Raw genomic sequence first — 25705 nt, forward strand, 5'->3', positions numbered from 1 at the left:
GTTTGAGTTATTTGGATGCAGATTAAATAATAAAAATGTTTTTTATTTTCTTTGATCATTTTGACGATTACACTCAGCAAAGAGGCTGTAGCAATAAACGAGGATTGCTCTCAATTTTAGATAATACTTTGTTATAGTTTAATTTTTTTCAATACTTTCCAGTTTACAAAGGAACTCTGGGGTTAGCAGAAGATGCGCTTTTTAGTTCCATACATTTTTGTAAAAATTAAGTATGTATTATACTGAAAAGAGAACTAGATGAAAATACCTCACAGACTAACTTATTAAATTCGCTTTACAAACATTCAGTTGAAAATACGTAAATTCTTACATTATTTTTTAAGTATCTCATCAAAAATACTTGCTTAAATGAGAGCTCACAATGTTAACAAGATTCTTATTATTTTTAACATCACATACAAATTCACAAAATTTGTGTTATTACCTTATTACTTTTGGAATCTGGCATTTAACTGCCATTTAAGTATATTTATACTCTCCGACAATTGAAAGATAATTCCAATCATATAAGCAAATAGTTTGCAATTTAAAGCGGATTAAGTACATCCAGAAGTAAAGGAAAAATATCGAAACCAGGGTTATTGCGTCAGGTTAATTTTTGGCACTGCCAGGCGTGTAGTATGCAACACATAATCTCAGAAGGTTGATGAGAATTCTTAATAATCAGACAAAAGTCAAGCACTCTGATCGCGCGAGACAAGAGTGAGAATTAATATCCGTTTCCACAGTGACATTAATGCTTGGTGTGGACTTTCACATAACAATATTTGGTAAGCTTGGATAAACTAGGAATTCACAATTTTAGATCCGCATCTCTTGGATATTCATGCTTCTCAGCAACAGGTGATTCTCTTTGTGACACTTTGAACAGTAGAAGTCTGTGTCAGGGCATCCAAAAAACTTGCAGTCGGGCGTTCGACAAGGCCGCGAACTGGCTGTATCCAGCATTTTGAACCCTGCGTAGTCCCTCCTGATGTTGGACGGCGAGCTGCTGCTTGAGGTGTTGTTCACCGGCACCACTGTCACGTGGCCCTGCGCCACGAAGTTGGTCTCCCAGTTGTTCTTTCTGCTGAGCGCAGGGCTGCCCGTATCATTGTAGAAGGTGGACTTGGACAGGTACAGCGTTTGGTCATTGTTACTCCCTGCTCTGCTCAGCGGAATTTTGGACGCCATTTGATACGCCTCGGCGTTGGACTCGGCGTAAAACTTGGACCGGCCGGTTCCATACTTGGCCTCGTTTGCCCTGCTCATGAGAGGAGAGTTGATGTGCTCTTTCTGCTTAGCGTAGCAGCCAGAGCAGAGGTAGCTGGTCATCGCCGTGCCATACAGATTGCATCCCTGGTTGACGCACAGCGACGGACCCTCCAATTCGGCCAGGTCGCGCAATCGGTCATCGTCTTTGGCACGCCGCTCCTCTGCGTGTCGACACCTCAACTCGAGGTCTTTGTCGAATCTTATCCTAGCGGACTGGAGGTAATTGCGAACCATCTCCTCTTGGTACTCGTGTCGCTTTTCCGTGTGCAGGATCGCACACAAAATGTGGTCCTGACTCTGCTTTTGGCCCTCGTGTTCCTTCTTGCCGCTGGGGCCATGCTTCTTCTTAAGCGAGTTGTTGCGGGTCATTTTGGTGATGCTGCCAAAGTTCTTTTTGATGCGCTTGCTCATAGACTTGCCGATACTGCCAAACTGCTTTGCCACCGACTGCAGCTGCTTGGCGGCCTTGCTTTTGTAGACGCCACTGTCGGAGGAGCTGCTCATCTCATCACACTCGAGGTCGACTTCGGAGAGGCGCCGCTCGATTTCCTCTTCCTCCACTGGCGAAGAACCTTCGAGTTCCAACTCTCCGTTTTCTCCGCCATCTGAAGGTGTCAGGGGCACGGTGATGACGTCCAAGTACTCCCTCAACAGGCCCAGTCTGTCCTTTTGTGCAAGAGTAAAGCGGCTGGCTAAATTAGGGATGTGCTCGTCGCGGCCCCAGACAAATTGTTCGCCAGGATCGATACTGAACTGAATAGGAAGCAGCTCATGATCAGAGTCAGTCAGTGGAATCACAGCTGCAAAAATTCAATTTTTTAATTAGAAATTAGGAAACGTAGCAAATAACAAGCGAATTTCAAATGGTTATGTTCTGCGCATGTCGATTAAGCGTGGCCAGCTAAAAAGTAAATTTTAAAGATAGAAAAATTACTGCCGCAATGTTCGCAGCTAAGCTAGAATCACTGGAAATTATTGCCTGCACTCATTCCTGACAATGAGCACGATCACAAAAAAGCCAAATTTTTCTCTTTAAATTAGAACTAATTTTAGTAATAGTTTTATTCTTTTAGCTACCTACGCTTAGCCAATTTTTTCTGGTGGTATTTTTTTAATTGTTTTTCTGTAAAAATGTTTAAAATTGCATCAATAAAATTGTTTTGCAGCTAACAAAAAATATACACAATCTTAAAAACGTTCTGATTTGGAAGCATAATAGTTGTCTTTTAGATAAAATTCAAAGAGTGGGTTCTTTACCTGGTGGTTGAGGTGCCTTATCAACAAAAGATTCCTTTTCCATAACAACTAGAGCTGAGAAATGAGCTGCATCATAAGTCAAAACTAGCGGAGACCTGTGGCACTCCTGTGGAGGGCATTCTAAAGGGAGGTAGATGCCACCGAAAGGAATGGGAGCCAATGCTTCTCCATTAACATCCTGCAGATATTCAGTTCATGAGGCAAATTTACGATTTCCAGTTTTCAACTAACCTTCAAGACAAGATCAGCTATCACAATGATTGGTCTCCTGAGGACATGGGCCAACGCAAGAACGTGAACCTCTTCCAGGCTTTCGTATACAGCATTTTCAGAACAATCATCCCTGATAATTTCAAAATTAGCACCACATGGGTTGGAAAAAAGTACAAATGAATACCCTTGCTTTCCAAAAGCCGAATCAAAGGCCATGCTCCTTCTGCGCGAGGTGGTGCCCTTTCTGGGAGCTGTCGAAGCCATGTTCACGATGCTGTCCCACTCTTTCTTCCACTCCACTTCAGTGTACACTAAGCCTGCCTGCTGGTTCAGTTGAGTCTGCTGCCACCTCCAACGCCTCCAAAGAGCTGCTTTGCAGTCGCTGTTGGTGAGGAAGTTGTACAGCGCCTTTCGCAGGGTGAGAAGACGATCATGGAAGCCCCACATTCCTAGGTGAAATATTTTAGGAAAATTGAATAACCTATTGCAAAATAGTGCGCTGGCGGCGTAATTGGATAAAATGATTGCCGCTTTGAAGCTATGCAAGTGAAAAACGGACGGGGCACACGTGTATACCTAGTGATGCAGCATGGAGAAGGCAATTTCCATCGCCCGAGGTGGCCAGCGGCCATAGTCTCTGACAAGCTCCTGCATCCGCCCACCAATTCAATCTACCTGACTGTTCTAATGATGCTAAAGTTGACTTCTCAATCAAGTCTTTTTCCAAGAAGGCTCGAAAATCATCTGAAATTTAAGAAAAATGAATAATCTATAACACAAGAAAAATAAGTTGGATATATAAGTGCATAAATCACAAATTAAATGCAAAAACTTGAAAAAAATAAACCAATACCTGCGTATATTGTGAGATCTGGCAGTGTGAAGGTGTAAACAGGTGTTTCGATAAAGTACTGGTTCAGATTCACCAAGGCATTGTTATCTCTGAAGTCAAGTGCGAATTCTGAACGAGCCTTTGACACCAAATTGACATTGTCTGTCGCTCTTGAGATTCCTCTTGTCAACTTTTTTCCTACAAGAGAAGACGTCGTTTAGAGCAAAGAAAATTTCCAGCAGCTAAAGAGCCATACCTTCAGTGAAGTCGACAGCTTCTGCTTTCTGCAAAACTGGACGGCTGGATGGAACAGATAGCGAGGCGGGCAGTGGTGGTACAGGCGGCGGTGGAGGAACGTGTGTGCTGCCGTTCAGGAGCAGAGGTCGCAAAGAGGTGGAGGTCGGCACCGTCTCATGGCCCATCATCAGAAAGTTGTACGATTTGACTGCCAGGTGAAGGTCCCAGTTCTCGGCTGTAAGAGACATTCATACATATTTTAATCCTGAACTAAAAGGCACAGTTAAATGTGAACGAATTTAGATTAAAAAGTAGGCTTGAAGTTATTGACCGCATTTAATTCAAATTTAAACGTCATAAATTGATATTATACATAATAAACGGTATTTTCTTTTACTTAGGGAATAATTGGAACCATGGATTAAAACAAAATAAATTAAATAATATGAAAATAGAGCCACAACTAGATAAATGGGAACGAACCTATTAATCCGAAAAATATGTTGTATTTTTTCACTACAATTCGATAGTGTGTTTGATAATAATAAATAACGACAATTTTCCAAATGAATAGCTCCCGTTGTTTATGGTGCACTACATCCATGCCTAGTTTCTTGAAAAGTGGTCTAACTAAAAAAAACATGACATACATATATTTGGAATCTATTCAGCGAGACGAATCGAATGTTAAACGATTTATATAACTTTGATCGTGATTTTTTTTATAAAATTTCTAAGAGAAAGGTGCTCTGGAAAAATCGAATGCTAAAATGTAACGGCTTGTGGTAGCATTTTAAATTTTCTTAGTTATTTGGAATAAAATCAAGCTTCGTTTTGGCCATTTCAAATTTTTTCGGGCTGCATAACTTCCTGTTAAGTTTGAATCAACTTTTCAAACGGTTTTCCCGGGAAACTAGGACGAAAATTTTGTCAGTATACGCAAACATTCCCGAATTTTAACACCTTTCCGAAATTGAAAAGATTTTTGAACTAGCACTCATAGCAGCTGAATTATGAAGCCAAACTCGTAAACCTTATGTAATTCGTCAATATTTATTTATTTGTATTTACTATACTTTTTAAGTAAACCTCTAAAATTTACAATGTTGTTGCTGTCGATTTCTATGTTTAAATTAGAAAAATGTCAATCTAGATAATATTTTCCGCTTGGCCTAATAGTTTTTACAGGCGTAGAGTTTTAAAAATTCGATTGTTCAAAAAACGCAACTAATGGAAAGTTTTCCTTTGGAATATTATCACCGTATTTTAAACTCTGTATAAAAGTAATAAGGAAAAAAATCATTTATTAGGTGTGTTCTCCTTGTGAGAAGTATAGACTGCATATAAAATAAAGTTCGTAAGATACTTCACTTAAACTTAGGAAAGTAGACTGATTGTTGTCCAATATTGGTTTTCTCACCTTGTAGGATGTTCCGGGCTACACCTGGGTCTGCTCCTGTGTGAGCGCAAAACTCCGCCACCAGATTGTTCTCCATACCCCATCTAAAACACAGCACCAAGCACATTTATTTCACCTTGCGCTCAATTATACCTGATTCGTGATTCTGAGCCTACAAAATCAATAAGTGTGATGGATGGATGGCCAACCGCACTCTCAGTAGCATATTGGAATTACTTTACCCTCCGACAACCGACATGCACCTGACCAAAAATAGAAGCTTTAAGGGAAACGAGTGTTATTTTCACTTTTTTCACTCTCAAATCGGACATTTTACGCGGCTCACCGGGTGTGCAAAGATAAGCTTGCGCGACGCTTTGGATAAGGGACACACTCGGTGCGTCAGTCCAGCTTTTGGACGCAAAATTATTTCCATCTGACTGTACAATGCGGAGTGAGGCCAAGCGTCCGCTATAAATAGGCTAGCACATTTTGGCGTCGCTCGTGATGAGATTTCACTCTTGATTGACCATCAAAATATACACCGAGGACTAAATTTATGTGCGCTTCGCTCCCAAAGGCCATCAAAACGTTCGCCGTGTAATTCAATCGTCTCGGTCACATAGGACATTTCATTCGCGTTGCACACGCAGGAAAAAACAAGGTCTTACATCGCATGGCTACAAAGGGGAATTTTGAAGCTTTTGGCGGAAGCAAAAATAGGTCGGTCGTGACACACACTTATAAGTAAGAGAAAAATAATGTGTTCAGAAGAGGAACAACGAAAGATTTAAATTTGCGACTTAATTCCCTAGATACCTTTTTACAATCCCACAGTAAAACGAGCCTGCTATGACTTTGGAACAAATTGAGTCACCTGTTTTTTTAGCTAATTTTTAAATCTCTACAGATTTTCTTGAAACTTTCAATCCATGAAAAGCCTACTATGAGCAAAAAATTGCACTCCAACCTCCGCAACGAGCTGCACATCACAGTGTTTGTGGCGAAAACACAAACAGTCCGCCTGCACGCTGCGTGAACCTCTAAAATTAGACGACAATAGCCTCTGCAACAACGAGTGCTGCGAGACACGGCGTTGCTTAAATTTAATCGCAATATCGAGCTCACGTCGTGTACAGTCTGTGCATCAAGCAGACATTAATTAAGTGGGGAAATTGCCATGAAATCACGCAAAGGCAAAGAATGGCTCGACAACGACGGCAAATAATTTCGAGAGAGAGGGACTCACCTGTCCCAAACGTAGTTCCGCTGCTGCGTTTTCGTCGTCATCGTGTTTGCGCCGGCGAGACAAAAAGAACATCGATTCTGCGGCGACGACACCGTGACACCGACTGACTGCCGTGCTGAGGCAAATCAGTGGCCGACTAACAAAACTCCAAAGGGAGGGGCCCCCCTTTTGATCGCCACTTCCGAGGGGGAAGCGCATTCGCTTTTCTATTACACAAAACGGGCCCATTTCCGCCTCGCTTCCACCGCAACAAACACTAATGTAATAGCAACAAAAGAAACTGCGTCGTTGCATGATTAATAATGGATGCAGCTCGATTCGATAGAAATGCAGAGCTGACGGAGAAGTCTTTTGTTTGCCAAGAATAGGAGGAAAGACAAACCACTAGCTGAAACGAAACGTCCACTCTCCCGTCTTAGGTTTCTTAACAGGAAGTTCTTCCAATGCATATTTTTTCAAATCTACCTATCTTTTAAACGGAAGTAAATAATTAACTGATGATAATGAGACTGTCAGCTAGTTAAATTTTTATTTCCTCGTAGCAAGAAGCAACTGATTAAAATATTAAATTTGAGATCGTAGAAATTTAGCGCAAATAAAGCTTATTATCTTCATCCACAAGTCATTACTTTACTTTCTCAATAGCTAATAAAGTTTTTTGCCCCGCATAATAAGAGTGAGAGTAGTTTGTGCTTAATATCAACAAAGAAGCGCCTTACACAACAATTGTCGTGCAGCTGATTCTAGTTAAAACACAATTGCCGAGCAGTTTTTACGTGAGGAAATAGCACACCGCAATTTCAACCGACATAAGCGCTGATCAACAGCTTTTACAACAGAGGCAATAATATTTGACGCAAAAACGGAAACCATAAAAATGATCGTGCTGAATATTCGACGCTGAACGCTACACAATTATTGGACCTGTTTTAAAATCAGAGCAACATAATTAAAAACTCGGAAGAGTGATATCGACTTAACCTTCACTTGTCCGAGACTCTCAACCGCGAAATAATTCAATAATTGCGATTAATCACAAAATGCTGGTTATGCAACGTGCTCAGCACCAACGACACGCGGGGCATATAAACAGGATCAAATTAGCTGAAGTGAAAAAAAATCAAACCCTCAACGAGAGACACAACCACTTCCTAGAAGGCCGCTATTTGCAACTGGCCCTTATTGCAAAAGTTTATTACTGACAAGGAAATCAGCAAACGTTAAATTCGACCTTTCATAGCTTGCGGCGAGTTGTGTAGCTAAATCTCTGTTTGCTGACCCAAAGCAATTAAATTGCAGCTTTTAGGGTGGAATATTGACAAACTTACAAGACGAAGATGATGCGAGTGGGAGGGTGACGTATGCATAACGCAGTTTCTGTACTGATTTTAAATTGAATGTTGCATTGATTTCGCAATTTTTGTGTGTGAAGCCAAACAGGCTCGTGAAAAACTTACGTGCGCATCTGACTTTGAGCGAATGTAGGCTCATTAAGCTGAACTAACAAGAGAGTAGGCGATTCTTTCATTGAATCAGATAACTATATTTTGGAACTGGGGGAAAATATATATTTTTGGTGGGGTTTGAGGCGGGCAAATACCACGAACTCTTAATGCGCGAAGGGAATAAGGTTTGGTAAACACGCGAAATTCGAAAGCTGCATAAGTTTGTTCAGTCAGAATTTAGCAAGAGCGGGTGAAACAAAACACGAAGACGCATTACACCATTGCAAATAAGAAAGTAAACATTCCCACGCATGCGGCTATTGACAGAGCAAAGGTGAAATTGCACCAAGGCCAAGGATTTGACCGAGTGAACGAGCGAAACCATAGCCGCGAAAATCGAGATTAAGCCGCGCCAATTTCACGCTCCAGGGTGTCGTTCGACCCTGTTTGACACGCGGCAATTAACTCAATTTCTGCTTCTTTGGGCACGAGAAAATTAGTCTTTTTTTAGAGATTATCAATTTGTAAATAAATGCTACCCGGCATTACGTTGTGCGTAATCAGTTTTTTCACAAAATAGAGTAACATCCAGCAATAAAAACGAATCGTATTTTTATCTAATCAGTGAACGGATATATGACGAAAGAAGTTAATGAACTTCTAAAAGTAATAGCTAATCTAAAAGGAGGAAAGTCAAGAGATTTAAAAGCTTAAATGCACTCAAATAGTTATAGATACGGTGCACTTAATCAATAGGCGAGGTTAAAAAATGATTTAAAAATATCTTTTGATTTATTGAGCTATTTCTACTGATATGAAAGCGGATAGCAAAAGGAGGAAAGGAGAAACAAATTAAAATTGTTTAGCAAAATGTGCAAGGTAAATTAACGTTTATATTTCTACCAAAATATGCAGAACTGAAAAATAGTAATAATCAAATAATAATCAAAAGGAATCCTGGAATTTAACGTTAGAGAAGAAAATCGTGCTTTTATTGGACTAGTTAACCCTTTCAGAGGTTTCCCCTTCCAATTTCCTGCTTAAATACAGGTAAAGCTGGACTAACCCACAACCCACCGAGAGACCAACTCCCTATAATATTGCCTTGCTTACAGTTGCAGTTAGCAATAAATTTGTGGCAATTAACTCTGGCGTTAATTTAAATCCAACTTCGTTTTGTAAACCAGAAAACGTAAATGTATGGTTGCATTTAAGATTTTTATCTAAATACTTTTCGAGGTGAAATTTCAATCCGTGACGCGCAAAAGTATTTCTGAGTCACTGCTCGATTGAATCATTGAATGGGTCTTAACTGCAGTGCACTCCAGACCAGCTCAAGTAGTAGCCGCGCGCGTCGATTCCATAAAAAGCACACGTGCACGTAGGCTGCAATCGTGCATCTCTGCGACGGGCTAACAGTAAAAAGAGTAATTACTCTTTTGGCTTGGTATCAACGAGTGCGGCAATTTTTCGCCTGCGAGGCCCATCTCCACCCAATTCGTCGCCGCTTTGGCAGCGCACAATAGGCCTGAATCGTGTGCCGAACCAACACAACGAGCGAGTGAGCGAGACCTCATGTAGTGCCCGTAATTAATTCTTCTGGGAGCTCCTCTCGTGACCCACTTTCCTCGCCGTGCATCCAGCAGTGTACAGCACCGACCGACTATGCATGTGAACGAACGTGTATGTGTGTGTGTGTGTGTGTGTGAGTGCATGTATGAGCTGGATGGTAACACCTTGACGCCAAAACCTTTGCTTACTGCACTTGAATATAGAAAAGGCGCGCAGATGACAATGGGGGGGACGTGTCGGCCGTGCCAGGGCGAGGGGGCAAGGTCACGGCACGGCACCTGGGTCAAACAACTCTCTACTATTCCGCTTGCGAATATTCTCGAACTCGTCAAATCGATAACAAATTTTATTGAGAGCATTGAATTGAATTCTAGACTGCTGTCAGATTTTCAATTTGATAGAAAGCAGCAATAATAAGTTGCTGGGAAGAAGAAACTACTGCAAGAACTCACGTACAAGAGGCTTGTAAAAATTTGAAACGATAACAAAAAGGGATAGGTTCCAACACAAAAACTAGAACACAACGAGTGAGACTCGTGGAGGTGTTTTAATTCGTTCCATGGGAAAAGCTAGTAAATTAATTACGGACTGGAAAGAATCGCAAGGAAAAAAGCAAAGAAAGTAAAATTTAAACCTAGTTTGAAGCCTGTGTGTTAAATTACCAAATATTTTTTTGAAATTACCTGTTATTTGAAAACAAGGACCTTGCTACATTAAAAAATTCAAATTTAGCGCTTGACCACATTTTCTTGGCAGATTTCGATTAATCACGCAGGGAAACTTTTCGGTGTAAAATGAAATAGGATTTCAAGTAGGGAGACAGTCCTCACTATTTGCAGCCGCTTTTCCCAAAACTTTTCAGTGCTACTTAGGTAGGTTTTGGCCTCAACTGGATCCTAAGGGACAGCAAGGATTTTGCAGTATCAATCCTCTTTAAGTTGTTAGAAGAACAATAATGGCAAGCCCCATCCTTTGAAAAAAAAAAATATTTTTATATCTGCGCCACAAAGTAAAATAAGTGCAAGCAGCTCCCATTGTCAGTGACAACTAATTGTAAGGGACGATGAGTCTCAAATAAAAATGGAACAACGACAATAGAGGCAAATGCCAAGCTGTCGCAGAAGCACCATTTTATTTCTGCTATTAATTATTTCAACACAACTTCGCTGCTGCCACTGCGCGTGTACCGTCCAGATGCCGTGTTATGCATATTAGCGCGGTTTTGTGCCCATGTTCATACGCAACAGACGCACACGCGAGTCTGCAGGTTTTGTTTTTTCAGGATAAACGTAATAATAAATGCAATCCTACTAGCGTCGCGAAACACAAAACGAGCGCGTGTAATTTGAGCACCAAATAGCCAGCAGACCGACTGACAACAGTTTGACTCTGCGCTGCTCACACAAAGGCTTCATTAAAAAAATAAAAGGCTTCTCGCTTATTCACCGATCCAAGCCAAGGTCACATAGCATGCACTTTGCTATGACCTATCTTTCGCATTTCGCATGCAAAAATGCACCTCGCTGAAGAGACAAGACTAAACTTGTCCCTCGTCCACGCCCGCGTTCGACCTGAATTCCTGTTGGTCAGGTACATATAATCTAGAGCACCAGGCTAGTTTTTCGGAGGGTTTGGCACCTACATTATAGGTGCTATTGGGAAGAGAACTGCAGTGAGAGGTGCGGAGGCGTGAAGTCAAATTCGGACAGTGTGATTCGCGAGTGACCCACCGGTCTAGCGACATTATTTACTTACGGGAGTGCGACGCTATAGCCGGTGGCATGTAATGCGCTCGAAATCCAATTTGTCTTGATTCGATTAGCCGGAGAAAAACACAAAAATGCTACGAGCTGCAACAGCAGCAGTAGCACGGCAGGACGAGTTGTCACTCGAGCAAATCTGGCTCAGCTGTTGCTCGTGGTTGGCAAGCCAGCTGAGCAGGTGGCAGCACTGCGCCTTTCAAATCAACTCTTCTGCTCGAGTCGATGCATAGGATGAAAGCGACAGTTTTGGAAGATGCGAATAAAAGTGGTGGGAGATGTTGTAGAGTCCGCGAATTTTTGAATAAAGCGTCTGCAATGACGTAGTTTGAACACGGCGACGAGCTTTTCGAACCCCCCACTGCTTCTTCTCGTACCCTGCAACAGTTCAATGCTCTTTCGTCGATTCGATCCCGAGCTGGGCCAGCTGGTTAGACCAAACAAACGCACGACACCACTGATTAACCCGAGATAATTAGCGTCGGAGCAAGACCTGCATGCCCGCCGATAGTAAGTTTGCTTTTCGCTCACGGTGCCAAAAGATTCCCCGGGCAATTGGAAGCACCTTGTCAGCCACTAGAGTCTATTGCGTTTCTGCATTTTAGCCATTTTATGATGCTCTGTGCTCAAGGAAAAATGTCGAGTGTATCATACTCCGAGATTGCAGCTAAATTTTCCCTTTCCCAGGCACATTTTTACCTATTTCAACCTGAATTTGATAGGAATTTATTGTATTATTTATTTTTCTGGCATCCATCATGTACAAATTCCACTAATTTGGTCTGGATTTTGGAAGTATGCCTGTTATGTACCCGATATTCGAGTTTGAACTTTATGTATCTAATAACTTTTCCATCGGAAAATTATTCCACTGGTTGCTGCCAATGAGTTTAGTTTACAGTAGTTCTCTGTCAACTTTGAATTTTGAGATTTATTAAAGATTCTCGCGCGTGGAGTTTTTTAGTTAAAAAGAGTTGGTTTACAAAGATAAACACATAATTATGTACAACGATTATATAGATGTTGTTTTTGACCGGCCCAATCGACAATACGTGCCTTACAAACAAAAATGGAAATATTCACCGAAAAAAATTGTAATCAACAAGGGAAAATTTCAAACTACTTCAACTCCCCTCAGCGATTAAAACCCACTCGCAAAAAATGTAGATTTTCCAGATTTTCTTAATCTGTGTGACCCCTTGAAAAAGGAGCTGAATTTTTGTGAGTTAATTTAGACATTTTGTGTGCAGCCTAATGGACTCGTCGAGTGAGGAGGACGACGTGTCCAGCGGTGGCGGCGGCGATGCCGACGAGTGTCCGGCGAAGAAGGCGCGCGTCGGCGATGCCATCAGCGTGGGTCGCGCGCGCGACGAAGAGCTCAAGTACTGGCAGACAGAACAGCTGGCGCGCGGCATCCTGGACAACACGCTGAACACGATGCTCGAGCACTCGGGCCAGGCGCCGGACAACCCGGTGAACGAAGTGGCCGTTGAGCACGAGGCCGTGCTGATGGCCATCCAGAGCCACGGCCTGCAGCACTTCCAGCGGCCAGACGAGCGCGAGCCGAGCCCCTCGCTGGCCTACCATGTTCCCTCAAGTTCCTCGTCCAGTGGTGATACAGCTTGTCTCGAGCACGACTCGTTTTTGGACGCGGCCGTCGCGGTGGCCATCCAGAAAAAGGGCCTCGGGGTCTTCACCTCGGCCAACAGTGTCTGACGGGGGATGCTAGGGGTTTTCTCGCGCGAATGCTGGTGAAGTTCTTTGGTGGAAAAATAATATATGTACTTCGCGAAACTAAATGCTAGTAAAATTCAGGTGTGATACAATTTCATCAGATAGACAGAATGTCTTGATTGGCTATTTAGACAGTTAACACGCTGGTGTGGCTCTCTAATTGACTGATTTGGATTTTTCATATATATCGTATGAAAGAGTTTAAAGCCTAGAATCGACTCCAACGGGATTGGATTTCAATGTAGAAGTACACAGTTGCCCGTGAAGGGTGTCAATTCGTTCTAAACGACGTCTCTGCCTGCTTTTTTTCTAAATCGTCGCAAATTTAAATTTGAAATAAACAGCGCGTACAAATGAACAGCTTGAGGAAATTTTCTTGTGATTTTTAATTTTGGACGTCGTTTGATTTTAGTTGCCCCTTCCCCGATTTTAATACACTGCCAGTAATTGGAAATAAATTTCTCACCTTTTACTCGCAGTGTGTGGGCTCCTTCAAAAACTAAAAGTTACACAAAACAAAACGTAAAACTGGAACTTCGTCTACAGGTTGCGGAACCGGTGCGAATAATCGTTCGTTCTACAAAGGGGAGAGAAGAATTATCGATGTTTGTAATTAAAACTACTGATAGAGAGTGCCATGCAGCTCTTCTTTGTAAAAATGCTCCTTTTTGAAACTGAATATCCTTAATAATTTTTACATAGTGACAAATTTCACGTATCACAACATTGTCGCAGTCGATGTTTCCAGTAGTGCATTTTAAATGCGCTCCCATATCGGAACTTTGGTCGGCAACGATTTGCATTTATTATATTTTTTACCTATGGATCTTACTGTTGGCGAACCGCCGCCATTGTATTTATGCTTTTGTAGCTCTGGTGTGCGTGGTAGTGAAATTTAGTTGCCAACGCCAGGCGCAGGGTTATTTAAATTACGATCTTGGTTTCCTTGATGACTGAAGAGACGCCCTTTTATTTTTTATGTTATAATCATACGCTGAATTAGGCTATTTAGCGCCTGGCGACGCGTTAAGATTGAAACTCGCTGATGTATGACAAAAGCCATAAATTGGCGTCAGAGGGTTACCTGATTTATTTGCCTACCACTGCCAAGGAGCCTAAACTGCTAACCTCAACAAGCTCCTGTCCTCACGCCAGATGTGGCGACACCAGAGGTTTAATTTTACTCTGCACGTGTATTGCATTACCTTTTTGTCTCATTAATAGCCCACATACATACAAATATACATAATACATTATTTTACTAGTGCTAAGGGCGTTATGTTTTCAGTTTACAATTTTATTTTGATTAATTATATAAATGGATGTAAAGACAATGTGTTCTTTTGTACATAAACTATCCATTGCGTGTCCTAAAAAGTAAATGGTCATAGCTACGAAAACGAAAGCTTTTTATTCCACACCTCACCAATCAATTGGCAATATGCTGTTTTCTTTTTAAGCATAGCGAAAAGAGTTATTATATCTATAGCTCAGTTGCAGCCTAAATGGCTCAAATGGGGTCTCATTGTGATGGTTAGCAAAATATTCTCAACTCAAAGGAAAAGGCCTAGCCTGGCGCAATTTGCACTTGTGAACAAAGAATTATATATTTTTTCCTTAAAAATTTCCAGCATGTGTGTATTTCTCTTCAATTTTTGATAAATTATTCTCGGCAACCACAGGGATATACAAAAACAGCCTTGACACTTAAGTACCTAACTTATTTCGTTAGAAGTTGTGTGCATATTTTTTAGCTTTTATCGTGGGTTTGGAGGTGGAAAAGCGATAAGCGCGTAGGATATGCAGAAAAGTCAGTTTGAGCAACAAATGTAAGCATATGGCTAACGATCGCAATAATTTAGGGACATCGTCCCAAATTTTAACTACTAAAGAAGGAGTGCAATGGAGACAATTCTTTTATGGACACGCTAAACTTGAGGGCACAACAAAAACATCAATTTTCCTCGCAGCTTTTGGAATGGTAAAGAGATAACCCCAATTTCTTTTGTTTTTTAAATATCCACGTATTGTTGCATTAGATAAATATATTATTAATTTATATTTCTTGATTTCAGGAAGTGATCACATCCTTCCAATTTACCCAGCCAACACACGTGCCATCATTTTTAGTGGTTCTTCTCTCAGTGAACACAGTAATTTTAATCGCACTGCATTCATTTGCCTTCATAATTGGCACCTGTCTCCTGCCTAACTTGGAAGCCGTCACTGTAGAGTATGTCTCGCCGCAAAAAGGACATCTTGGTCCAGTTCCATCATTTTCTCCCCATGAAAGGTTTTCAGGGTTTATTGGAATGAGTCACAAGATTGCCCACGTTTTTGGTTTGTTCGTGTTTATGGTTGAAGTGCCACTCGTGGTTTGGGTCAAGTTGTGGGACATTTCGCAATATTCAGGCATAGCCAGTGTTGTGACAATGGTGCCGTTCATGGTGTTGTTTGCACTTTTCTGCTGGTATTTTAACTTCCAATATAATCTCCAAATGGTAAAAACCAGACGTAACGTCATCAACGATGCAGAAAATCAATACAGGTGTGGATCGCAGGAGTCAATCGAAATGAGTTCATACCCTAATTACGAATCGCATCATGATACGCCTGAAACACCACCACTAAGACGCAGTCTGCAAGCAGATTTTGGAACTCAACCGCCAGTTCTGACTAAAAGACTCTCAAGCGCTAGAAAAAGTGTCACTTTGGAAACGGTAGTGGAGTATGCTAAATAAAAAATTAAATATTTCACGTTAAATGTTTGGCTTCTTTGTTAATGGTCTTTGAATTCAATCTAATTTAGTTGGTAAGAAATTCTCAAAAATTGCAATATGATTTTACCGATTTTACTTCAACACTCAAACCGCATTATGCCGAAGAGTATTAATTTTTACTGTTATATTAGGGTTAAATATTGAGTCATATTTTCTTACTTGATTAATTTTCAAGGAATGTATATTTCAACCGCAGCGATAAAAACTGTCCGTGTCATAAATTATTGTTGTGTTAAATACTTACAATTTACCCTTAATTGACGGGATTCACTTATTTTTTTGCCATGTATATCACGAAATTGCCTTTCTGAACCAGAATAAACAAACTTTTAAATAACATAAATGCTTCACCTTATTATGAAATAAACTTAAAAAGGGGCTACAGAGAATAGAACATCATTTGATTTATGCGAGCGCGCAAGCTAGATGCTAGTTTTTAAATCAGCCTTGTCCATTTAGAAAAAAAATAATATAGATAATTTGGCAGGTATGTGGGAAAACAAGCATATTATGTCACAAACTGTTTTAGCAGTGGGGAAAAACGATAGCTACTGTATATGAGCGAGTAGTTTAGCTTGGGCAATATGCTTGAGGAATGGCTAACGAAAACAGCCTGCATCGTGCAGGATTCCACGTTTTGAACACGAAAGAGGGAGTTCAGTGGAGGATATTCCACCATGGATACGCAGATCTTGAGGTCACAACAAAGACTTCGATATTTCTTGCGGTGTTTGGAATGGTATGTATTTTTTGAAACCTATTGGCAAATCCCCACTCATGATTATTTCCCTGTTAATTTTCAGGGGATAGTGAGTTCGTACCAAATCAACTACCCCACTCAGGTGCCGTCATGGCTCGTTGCAGTCATGCTATCGAACTCGGTGTTTCTGATCTCGCTACACTCATTTGCCTTCGTCATTGGAACTTGGTTGCTTCCGAACTTGGAAGCAGTCAGCGAAGAGTACGTCCCACCGCAAGAAGGACAGCTCAAAATCAAACCAGTACCATCATTTTCCCCACATGAAAGGTTTTCTGGATTTGTCAGAATGAGCCACAGGATTTCCCATGTATTTGGTCTATTTATTTTCCTTGCTCAAGTACCATTAGTGTCTTGGGTTAAATATTGGGACGTTTCTAAAAACGCTGCTATTGCCAGTACTGCTATAATGGTACCATTCATGGGATTTTTTGCACTGTTCTGTTGGCTCTTCCATTTTCATTTCTTTTCACACGTGTTTCAAACCAGGCAGGAGGTTATAAATGAAGTTGAAAATCAGTACAAAAGCGTTTCACAAGAATCTTTAAATTGTAGTAATTATTGCGACTGTTGCAAAGGAGCTCAAGAATCTGCAAACATTGTGTCTCGAAGACACAGTCTAGATCCCGATTTCAAAGTAGCTTATGATATAATGAGAAGAAAATCGAGCTCTTTAAAAAGTGTTACTTTACAGACAGTAATGGAGCAAACAGAATAAAAGCACTATAATTGTTAATTGTATGAATAGCATGATATATTTTACTGATTTCGTTCCTTGATTTCAACACACATATTTTCCCTAAATAAAATTGAATTGTATAATTTAGAATGTATGCTTTTAAAGCCAAATAAAATGCATTGCAATCCAGAAATGCTGTTTAGGAAGTAATAATAACTGCAAAATCCACCTAATGTACGGCGATTCTTTTTGTTTGAGTAATGCAATAACGAGCAGTGATGCCAATCACAATGATCACGGACCTAAAAGTCCTTTGATCAAAAATAATCAAGTGAAATTAATAGATTTGAAAAAATATACAGCTCTTGCTCTAACAATAAATAAGATATGGACAAATCTGTCTACAAGTAAGCGCTAAACATTATTTGACAACTTGATGATAAATGACGACAAATGTCTACTCAAAAGCAGAAAATGATCTCAGGGATTTGCCCGTCTTCCACAGATGTTCCATTGTTGTTACCTGCAGCGTACGAAAAGTTGAATGTCACCTTGCTTCCCGAGGGGCAGTCCATGATAACTCTGCGCATTCCTTTACTTCCATAATGAGAATCTGGCCCCTGAAATCATAATATCATTCCATATAGTTAAAAACTGTTTTGACATAACCATGACTTTCGACCAGCATCAAGACAAGTTCAATCTTTTTTTAAATTGCTTTTTGGCCAATAACTATATAGTAATTGTCTTGCAATCGTTAAACTCATAGATAATTGCCATTTTTAAATATTTTTTTTTGTTTTAAGCAGCATAATCAACATTTGCCTAAATACTCTACATTTTTAGTAGGAAAATCAAATATTTATCTTAATTTATTTAATTCCAAGTTTCTCCTGGGCAAATTTATATATATATATATATATATATATATATATATATATATATATATATATATAATTTAAATAGAAAATGGCTGCTAAGCATGTTTTAGCAACCCTTTGAAAGCATATTAGTATGACCTTACCTTTATAGTAACTGACGCGATGTAACTGTTGTTAGCCATGATTTCAACAGGCTGTTTAAACATGACTCGGAATGTGTAGTTGAAGCCATCAGTGCTGTAACTGACGTTATTCGAAGCAATCACGCGGCCAGACACAGTGTGGATGATTTCAATGGTGGCGGTGTAGTCAGCCGGGCCGTGAATGGAGCCGTACAGGCCAAATCCAATCACATAGATTTTTTTGTCCACGGTGAATCGGACCCGGTCGCTGGTGCCTGAGTATCCCCAGCGAGTTTCGACCTCTTTGAACCGGTTGATGGTCAACTCTTTCCCCATCATGCAGCAGCGGGGCGCGTCCAGAAAATTAATGGCTGGCTTTGGGTTGACTGTGAAGTAGAGAAAGAGAGAAACGAGCTCTCGGTCAGAGAGCAGGCCAGACTGTGCGGGGCCTTGCGCGAACTCCTCCACGCTCATCAGTGGGAATCGGACGAGGAGGATGGCCCTGCCGAGGACAGATCTCTGATGTTCTGGACTCACTGGCAGATTTTGACGCTGGCACTCAGCATCGGACCATCTGCAGAATTGAGGAATGATGAATAATTTAAATTATGTACTAAATGTAGTAATATTTGTTTTGAGTTGCCGAAAAAAATGTGAGCAGTATAAGAGTCTGGAAAAACACATAGCCAAAATTTTTTGTAATATAGTCCTTATATTTAGAGTCGCGTGGATTAGCGGACCGAAAATTGTTGAGTTTCTCTAACTGCGAAAAAAACCAGAGGTGCAATTATGCGCAGTGCTAAATCGATAAACCCTGCCAATGATGAAATTAATTGCAACTAAAAGGGAAACTTTTATGTAACAGTAATACTAATTATTAATTCACAGGATGTAAAAATTCCAAATTAATTAAAATTATTTTAAAATACTAAAGGATCAATTACTATCAAAGCGAATGTTTAACTAATTGTGGAAGTTTATCGTAAGTGAGGGTTTATTGGAATTCCCTGGATGATGGTTTCAAAAATACCTGACAACAGCTTGAAAGAGGTTGATTTCCCTGATGCGCAAAGTATCTCTCTCAAGGACAGCCGTGAGTGAATCAATGTCAATGTCAGTGAAGCCATCTGCGTTGAGAGCCTCGACGGTGTTGGTGTCAATGGTTTCAAGACATAGAGCGGCCAACTGCGGCTCATCGAACAACCTCGCTTGAGTGAGCAGCATGAACGCATTATCAGACTGCAGGTTCCTCTTGAGAAACTCGACACACTGCTGCTCCAGAGCAGGCACGGCGTACTTTTTGGCTGTGTACAGTGTGGTCATGACTGTTTCCGGACCGATGTTGACCTCGTCCGAGTACAGAAACTGCAGCAGAGCCAAGAAGGAGGACGGCTCCACGTCAGGAAGCTCAACTTCATCAGCCTGCAGGGCCAGAGTGCCGTTGAACATTGCGTCGAATACGGAACTGCCGACCGAGAGGACAAACTTGTGCGCTGGGATTCTTTGGCGTTGTTCTCCGCGGCCGACTAGGAAGTGCACATCCGACAGGATTTCATTATTGAAGAGGAACGCAAAGCGCTCTTTCACAGTAGTTTTTGATGCCTGAAAATATCAATAATATCATTTAAATTGAAAAAGATAAGCTACGTCGTAGCGTTTGGTTTTGTGACACAAAAGGGCAAGTGGCTGGGTCCCTGTGCGGCCTGGTGCGCCCATATTATCCGTTCGCGGTGTTATTGGGACCCGGGTTTCAGTATTCGTGCTAGGGCAGTGCGCGCCCTTCCCGCTCCGAGGACAGGGATAAAAAGAGCAAAAAATAAAATAAAAAATTATCAACACATCGTTGAAGGATAAATAAATATGTAATGTCGGTCACTCACCTGCCAGTTATTGTAAACATCATCTTGGGATCCTTGAGGGGACGGAACGGGCGAATTGTTCCTCCGCATTGGCTGAGCCTGGTCATACGACTCTTCGTCGTCAAAGGCGCCGAAGGAATGAGCGTTGTGTGGAAGGTTGAGGTGCGGGGGCATCATGTTCTGCGGCATTTCGTCATCCAAATTGATGCCACCCATCCGTCGGCTCATCGAATTACACGGCTCTTCCAAATCCTAGACGTAAATGGGGAAAACAAGGGCGAAAATTAGATAATGGTGCCGCCTTTGGCAACAACAAACGATGTTTACCTTTTCCATTTTAGAATTCTCCTTACACCATTAGTGCAAGAAATAGTTCTGTGGTAACAAGGTCGATCCTGGTGACTTTGGGGGACGACAAAATCTAAACAAATTAATCTATTTGGTCTAAACAAGAGAAACTTGTGACCCCGATCACAACTCTTCTTAAATCATTTGTTTATATCTTAGAGTATCATATGTCACCGCTAGAGGCTCTGACGTAGGCAGCGCAGAGAAGGGGATCGCGCACCGTGTTCAGCGGGTTGCATGACATTATTTCTTTAGCGTGCCACTGTGCGTGGCAAATAATTATTTTGCCCAATTCCCCAAATTCAAATGATTTGTTTTTCATTAACTGATGATGAGTTGATTAATTGTGCTGATTTTCTCTTAGATTTAGTAGAAACAAAAAGGTCTCACATAATAATACTATGCAAATTAAATCAAAATTTTACAGATAATGCGCATTAGAGAAAGCGTCTATTTGCAAAATCACCAGCAATACAGAAATTTTAAAACTTGACGGTACATTTTTGAAAAAATCTTTGAACACTAACTTGAAATACTTCTAAGAATTAGGAAAAAGCTAAAACTTGCTTGTCCATGTAATTTTTATAGAAAATCGAGATCGGCTTCAAAGTTTGCATGCGCTAATCAAGCTGCGAGCATCAATTGTCTCCTTATAGAAATATCTTGATTTATTTCACAATTGAGGTAAATTTCACAACAACTCTCACACCGTTGGATAGATCTCAACGAGAGGGATTGAAATCAAGCGAAAAATCACTGATAAATCGGTCCGTATTTCGTGAAATTTGGCAAAAATTGAAATTAACCGTTGAATCACCCTCTGTCCTGATTTCATTACTGCACATTGTAGAGATGAACTGAGCTAAATTTCCCAAACAATTAACTCAATGAACTATTTTCTAAGTCAAAATGCAAAATGTATCTCTGATCCAAGAAAGGTCGATGGTTTTCTGTAGCATATATACTACAGGTACCGAGTTCTCACACTTTTTCGTTTTGTTGTTGAAAGACACTGGAGTAAAATCAATAATATATATAACACTGCGAGCAAAATGATGATGTAATGACTTCTAATGCCACAAACTCATCGAATTCAAATTGAACTACTACTCTGTAAATGTTTAAGGTATTAAAATATTGATTTTTAAAACTTTACAGATAAGAAAATTGAGTCTAAAAAATTACGTCAAATTTTGCCCATCACACCCACCAGTGTGGGCAATGATCTCTTTCGTTAAAAAAAATTATATCACATATTGCAAATTTTATTGGCCCACTTATATTTTATTTTATTGTAACGAGTAATTGTATATCACTCGTTGAATTTTGTGTATGATTGATATATTTCGCCATCTAAAGGATATATTTGGAAATATTTGTAATTCACTATTAGAATGTTTGTGAGCCGGCAAGAGCGAATGCTCAAGCCTGGCATTAGGAGTGCGTGTCTGGCCGAGTGCAGCACGTAGCTCGTTGAAGGTGGAATGGCCACGACGGGCCATGTCCACAAATGACGCACGCTTTGATGCGGATCTGCGTACCTTTGTAATTTGAGTTGATGAACAAAATGTAATTTGAACTGATGTTCAAATTAATTTTTGTGAGTATTTTCTTATTGTGACTTTCTTTCCAAACTATTGTTATTCTTTTGTGAATTGTAAATTTATCATGGCGAAATATGTATGTTATAAAGGCAACCTGGCCTAGAGGCTGTAGAGTGGACATGGACCAGCTACTACTGTTAATTAAGGACGAATCAATGGGATGTTTAATGCTCGAATCGGATCTGTACGAAGATGAGATTAGCTCCATTGAAGATCGTCGATTGAAGACCAATTTGTATATTTGTTGAGTATGATTGTGAATTACTAACCATGAGCTGAAATTTATTATTTAATTGCCACACGCCACTTAGAATTAAATCTGACGGTTTTTAATTGTTTTAAACCAAACATTCAGTCTATTTCTCCTCTCGCCCCAAAGAAACTTTTATTCGTTAGATTATAAAAAAGAAGAGAGATGTTTTACATAAGCATATAGAAGCGCCTCAAATATAAGGAAAGTATTATACAAAGTGAGATCGCACTATAACACGACTTTCGTCAAACACTGCTCATCTTAGAATCGATAAAAGAAGATAAACGCCGCAGTGTGTTCCCCTAAACTCGACTTGAAGTGGGAAGAGCAAATTCAAACACAGAGGCAGATCCAAGTTCGCAGTGTGCAATTGCCATCTCCAGCACATGGTATTATTTGCCTCAATCTGAGGGATTATGTATGCTATATATGTACATGGGCACAGAGAGGACCAACGAGACTGATTTCGCCAAGGCTGAGCAAACAAAAGGCCGGCTGGCGAAATGAGAAAGAGAACAGCGCGTATGGGGAGAATAACATTCTCTCAAACTGCGAGTCCATTATTATGATGCGTGTGTTCGCCATTATGAGAAATTTTCCGCCCGGATAAATATTGATAGGAAAACTTTTCCGCCCGTTTGTTATTACAGCTCGTGCATTCGTCATTGGAGGGTGTCGTAGGCGAGCAAAAAGTAGTAATAAAAAACGCTCTCGCCCCATTGATTTAGCGTTTGTCTTGCTGTTGAAATGACCAGGGGTGGAATTTCTAGTATTTAACCATTTTCCCGCTTAACACAATATAAAATAATAATAAATTCACTATCATTGGATCATTAATTACATTTAATATGTGGCAATATTAGGAAACGAAATTATTTATTTTTTTGCTTTTCAACTTGTGAGATAATACTTAAAATCCGTATCAAATTTTAAATATTTAGAGAAAGATTAGAAACTGCTGTAAACGCTTTCAATTTCTCAATGGCGTTCCTAGAGGGTCATTTTCATCTCAAAAATAGAATAACGTCACTTCAAAATTAAAATTTATTTATGAGATTTTGAGAGCTTCAGCAGTATCAATCAAAAATCTTTTAAAGCACTCTATATAATATGTAAAACTTTCCCAAACCAAAATAAAGAAAAGAATAATGTTTAATGGTCATGATTTATCATATTTATTACACAGAAAAATTCTTTTTAGCATTCACTCATATAGAGATCGACTCCCCATTCACCAAACTCTATTAATTGCGAGCGATACCACGTACTCTTCACAACCTCAATGAAAGCTAAAAATCTCGTCCCTCTGCCAAACACACACTTAAGAGCAATGTGTTCGAGTGACGCGATTTGATCGCACCACACACACACACGAGTCCAATTGCTCATAGTCGGGATTAATTACTTGTGTTGATCGTCTGCTTTTATGTTGATCATGACACGTTCGCAGTGCAGTCGCATTTCAGCGAGCTTTGCGCAAACGGATGGACAACAAAGCCCGATGGAGAAGTGACATTAAAGGACAAAAATCAATGGAGATTTGCCACTGGCTGGCGGAAAGTAAAAAAAATACAATTTTTGCTCTCCCTCCATTAAAACATGTTTACATATGCAAATTAAACATTCCTAATCCCTCTTGACAGCAAACCAAAGAAAACCTAGCGACGCTATGGATTGACGAAAAAATACATGAAATGATAACTGATGATTTATATTTATTGAGGTTATGAAAAGAAAGACGCGCGTGCTTACAAAATTGTGAGCAGTGCCTTCAGCGCTGCCATAAAGGGCACAGACACTCAAGACTCACCCAGTAAAAATTTAATTTCTCTTTATTTACGTGTTTGGCATGTACATAAATCAATATAACAAATACACTGACACACATACATCCAATTGCAAAAACATAATAAATCCAAACAAAATTTTATGCACTTATGTATTAAATTTATACAAGGAATATTCAGCAGCTTACAACTCTTTCACGCAAGCAAAATTTTCATCAGCACAAACATTTTATCTATACTCATTTTCTACTCACATTCTAGTTATACCGTTGTTTGTGGAGTAACAAGAAAAATTAGATTGATGCGAACAGAGAAAATAAATCTAATTCTCAAACTCATGTCATTAGCCAAGGCAGAGGAAGTGATTTACATCATACTCAAGAGGAAAGTTCGACTTTGGCTCGGTTTGGATTATGTGAATGCGTGGGAGCGACGAAAGATGAAGCTCGTCAAGTGGAAAATCAATTTACCAGACACTGTTGGGTTCTTATTGAAACTTCAATGAAAAAAAATCTGTATGTTGGCTGAGATTAAACATTGAAGTGAAAATTTGCCGAAAGATGTGGAGATTCCCTCGTGTGAACATACTGCTGGTGATTGATGTTTTGCCCTTGGCAATAAACCTAGACACACTTAACTTTTGGAGTGCCTTTTTGATGAAAATCCTTTCAGTGCTATTCATCACTGGGCAAGTATTTGAAAATGTAAAAGCAGAAAGGGTATTGTGAACTAAAAAATTCATAATCCGCGAGCGCTCCTCGCTGCCATAATAAAATCAGGCCAATCAGAAACTTTCGCCATAACTTCAGGCTCTCATCTCGTGTGTCCATTTTGCTGCTCAAACGCATCAGCACAAAATGAATTATATCCCACGTTGAAAGCTGCTCTCTGGGAAATGCGTCGCTGGCGTTCGAGTGGGCTGAAGAGTAAAAACGCAAGTTCCGTGAGTGTGTGCGTCGGCTCGCGGAGCGAAAAGTACGTAATTATTCATGGAGCGTGACGGCGGTCCTTGTGGTGCGGCCGCCGCGTAATTAAAGAGAGAACGTGTTGTTCTTATCTCTGGTATCCATTCACCTTTTGGTCACACGAGAGCCTAATTTCGTCAGTAGCGAGCTTGACAAAGGCGTAGGTTCAACAGATTAGGCCCGCACGACCGCGCGTCATCAGAAATGTTTTTACCACTTTCATAGCTGCTCGCAGCCCTCACGACGACGAACAATAAATTATATTCGCTTTGAGTTTGTGCTTTTACTTGCTTTCTACCAGCATCAGTTCATAAATGAGTAATTATCGGCGTTTACATTGCAAAACGAAATCGGTTATTTCGTGTGGAATGAGATTAAATAATAATGGACGGACTGTGATGAGGTTGACCAAAAGTTGTGTTTTTGGCTTTCCAGGAAATTGTACAATAGTAATTACTTTTTTAGTAACCATATATGCAATAAACTGCGCCTGTTGAAGCTATATCGTTTTGCTTTTTAAGCCAACATTAAAGGCACATGATTAAGCCAGTTTTCGTGGAAATACCCGCAATGTTGCGTGTAAGGAACATAACAAACGACATTGCTTCAATTAATCAATTTTATATACAATTTAATTTGTAGGGCAATATTGCCTGGCATCAAATTCTTCAAAATACAATGAAAAATTCCCTTTGTG

General features: G+C 40.2%; 5 protein-coding genes across 6 annotated transcripts; 3 read left to right on the forward strand and 2 right to left on the reverse strand.

Annotated features, from left to right (window-relative positions):
* Window positions 1-7: 7 nt before the first annotated feature.
* LOC135937312 (OTU domain-containing protein 7B-like) lies at window positions 8-11400 on the reverse strand. Of its 2 annotated transcripts, none has more exons than XM_065480459.1 (9): window positions 11235-11400; window positions 5235-5317; window positions 3834-4049; window positions 3599-3775; window positions 3322-3489; window positions 2930-3194; window positions 2764-2875; window positions 2533-2710; window positions 8-2075 (listed from the first exon to the last, which is right to left on the reverse strand). In XM_065480459.1, exons 2-9 carry the CDS (start codon window positions 5308-5310, stop codon window positions 823-825), a joined length of 2445 nt encoding a protein of 814 aa, XP_065336531.1. In that variant the 5' UTR covers window positions 5311-5317; window positions 11235-11400; the 3' UTR covers window positions 8-822. The 2 variants fall into 2 exon arrangements, with proteins under 2 accessions (XP_065336531.1, XP_065336530.1); XM_065480458.1 differs by lacking the exon at window positions 11235-11400 and adding an exon at window positions 6463-6829.
* A 190-nt stretch (window positions 11401-11590) lies between these two features.
* LOC135937319 (uncharacterized) lies at window positions 11591-13632 on the forward strand. The gene is made up of 2 exons (XM_065480467.1): window positions 11591-11749; window positions 12490-13632. The coding sequence occupies exon 2, from the start codon at window positions 12494-12496 to the stop codon at window positions 12953-12955; it is 462 nt and encodes a 153-aa protein (XP_065336539.1). The 5' UTR covers window positions 11591-11749; window positions 12490-12493; the 3' UTR covers window positions 12956-13632.
* An 883-nt stretch (window positions 13633-14515) lies between these two features.
* Window positions 14516-16041, forward strand: LOC135937317 (calcium release-activated calcium channel protein 1-like). The gene is made up of 2 exons (XM_065480466.1): window positions 14516-14954; window positions 15049-16041. Exons 1-2 carry the CDS (start codon window positions 14811-14813, stop codon window positions 15712-15714), a joined length of 810 nt encoding a protein of 269 aa, XP_065336538.1. The 5' UTR covers window positions 14516-14810; the 3' UTR covers window positions 15715-16041.
* A 177-nt stretch (window positions 16042-16218) lies between these two features.
* LOC135937316 (calcium release-activated calcium channel protein 1-like) lies at window positions 16219-17503 on the forward strand. Its single transcript, XM_065480464.1, has 2 exons — window positions 16219-16492; window positions 16557-17503. The coding sequence occupies exons 1-2, from the start codon at window positions 16349-16351 to the stop codon at window positions 17226-17228; spliced, it is 816 nt and encodes a 271-aa protein (XP_065336536.1). The 5' UTR covers window positions 16219-16348; the 3' UTR covers window positions 17229-17503.
* On the reverse strand, window positions 17240-20538 carry LOC135937314 (BTB/POZ domain-containing protein 2-like). Its single transcript, XM_065480462.1, has 5 exons — window positions 20379-20538; window positions 20073-20303; window positions 19223-19794; window positions 18214-18766; window positions 17240-17809 (listed from the first exon to the last, which is right to left on the reverse strand). The coding sequence occupies exons 1-5, from the start codon at window positions 20385-20387 to the stop codon at window positions 17651-17653; spliced, it is 1524 nt and encodes a 507-aa protein (XP_065336534.1). The 5' UTR covers window positions 20388-20538; the 3' UTR covers window positions 17240-17650.
* Between the last annotated feature and the right edge of the window lie 5167 nt (window positions 20539-25705).

This window comes from Cloeon dipterum, chromosome 2 (assembly GCF_949628265.1).
Source record: "Cloeon dipterum chromosome 2, ieCloDipt1.1, whole genome shotgun sequence".
NCBI classification, from domain to species: Eukaryota; Metazoa; Arthropoda; class Insecta; order Ephemeroptera; family Baetidae; genus Cloeon; species Cloeon dipterum.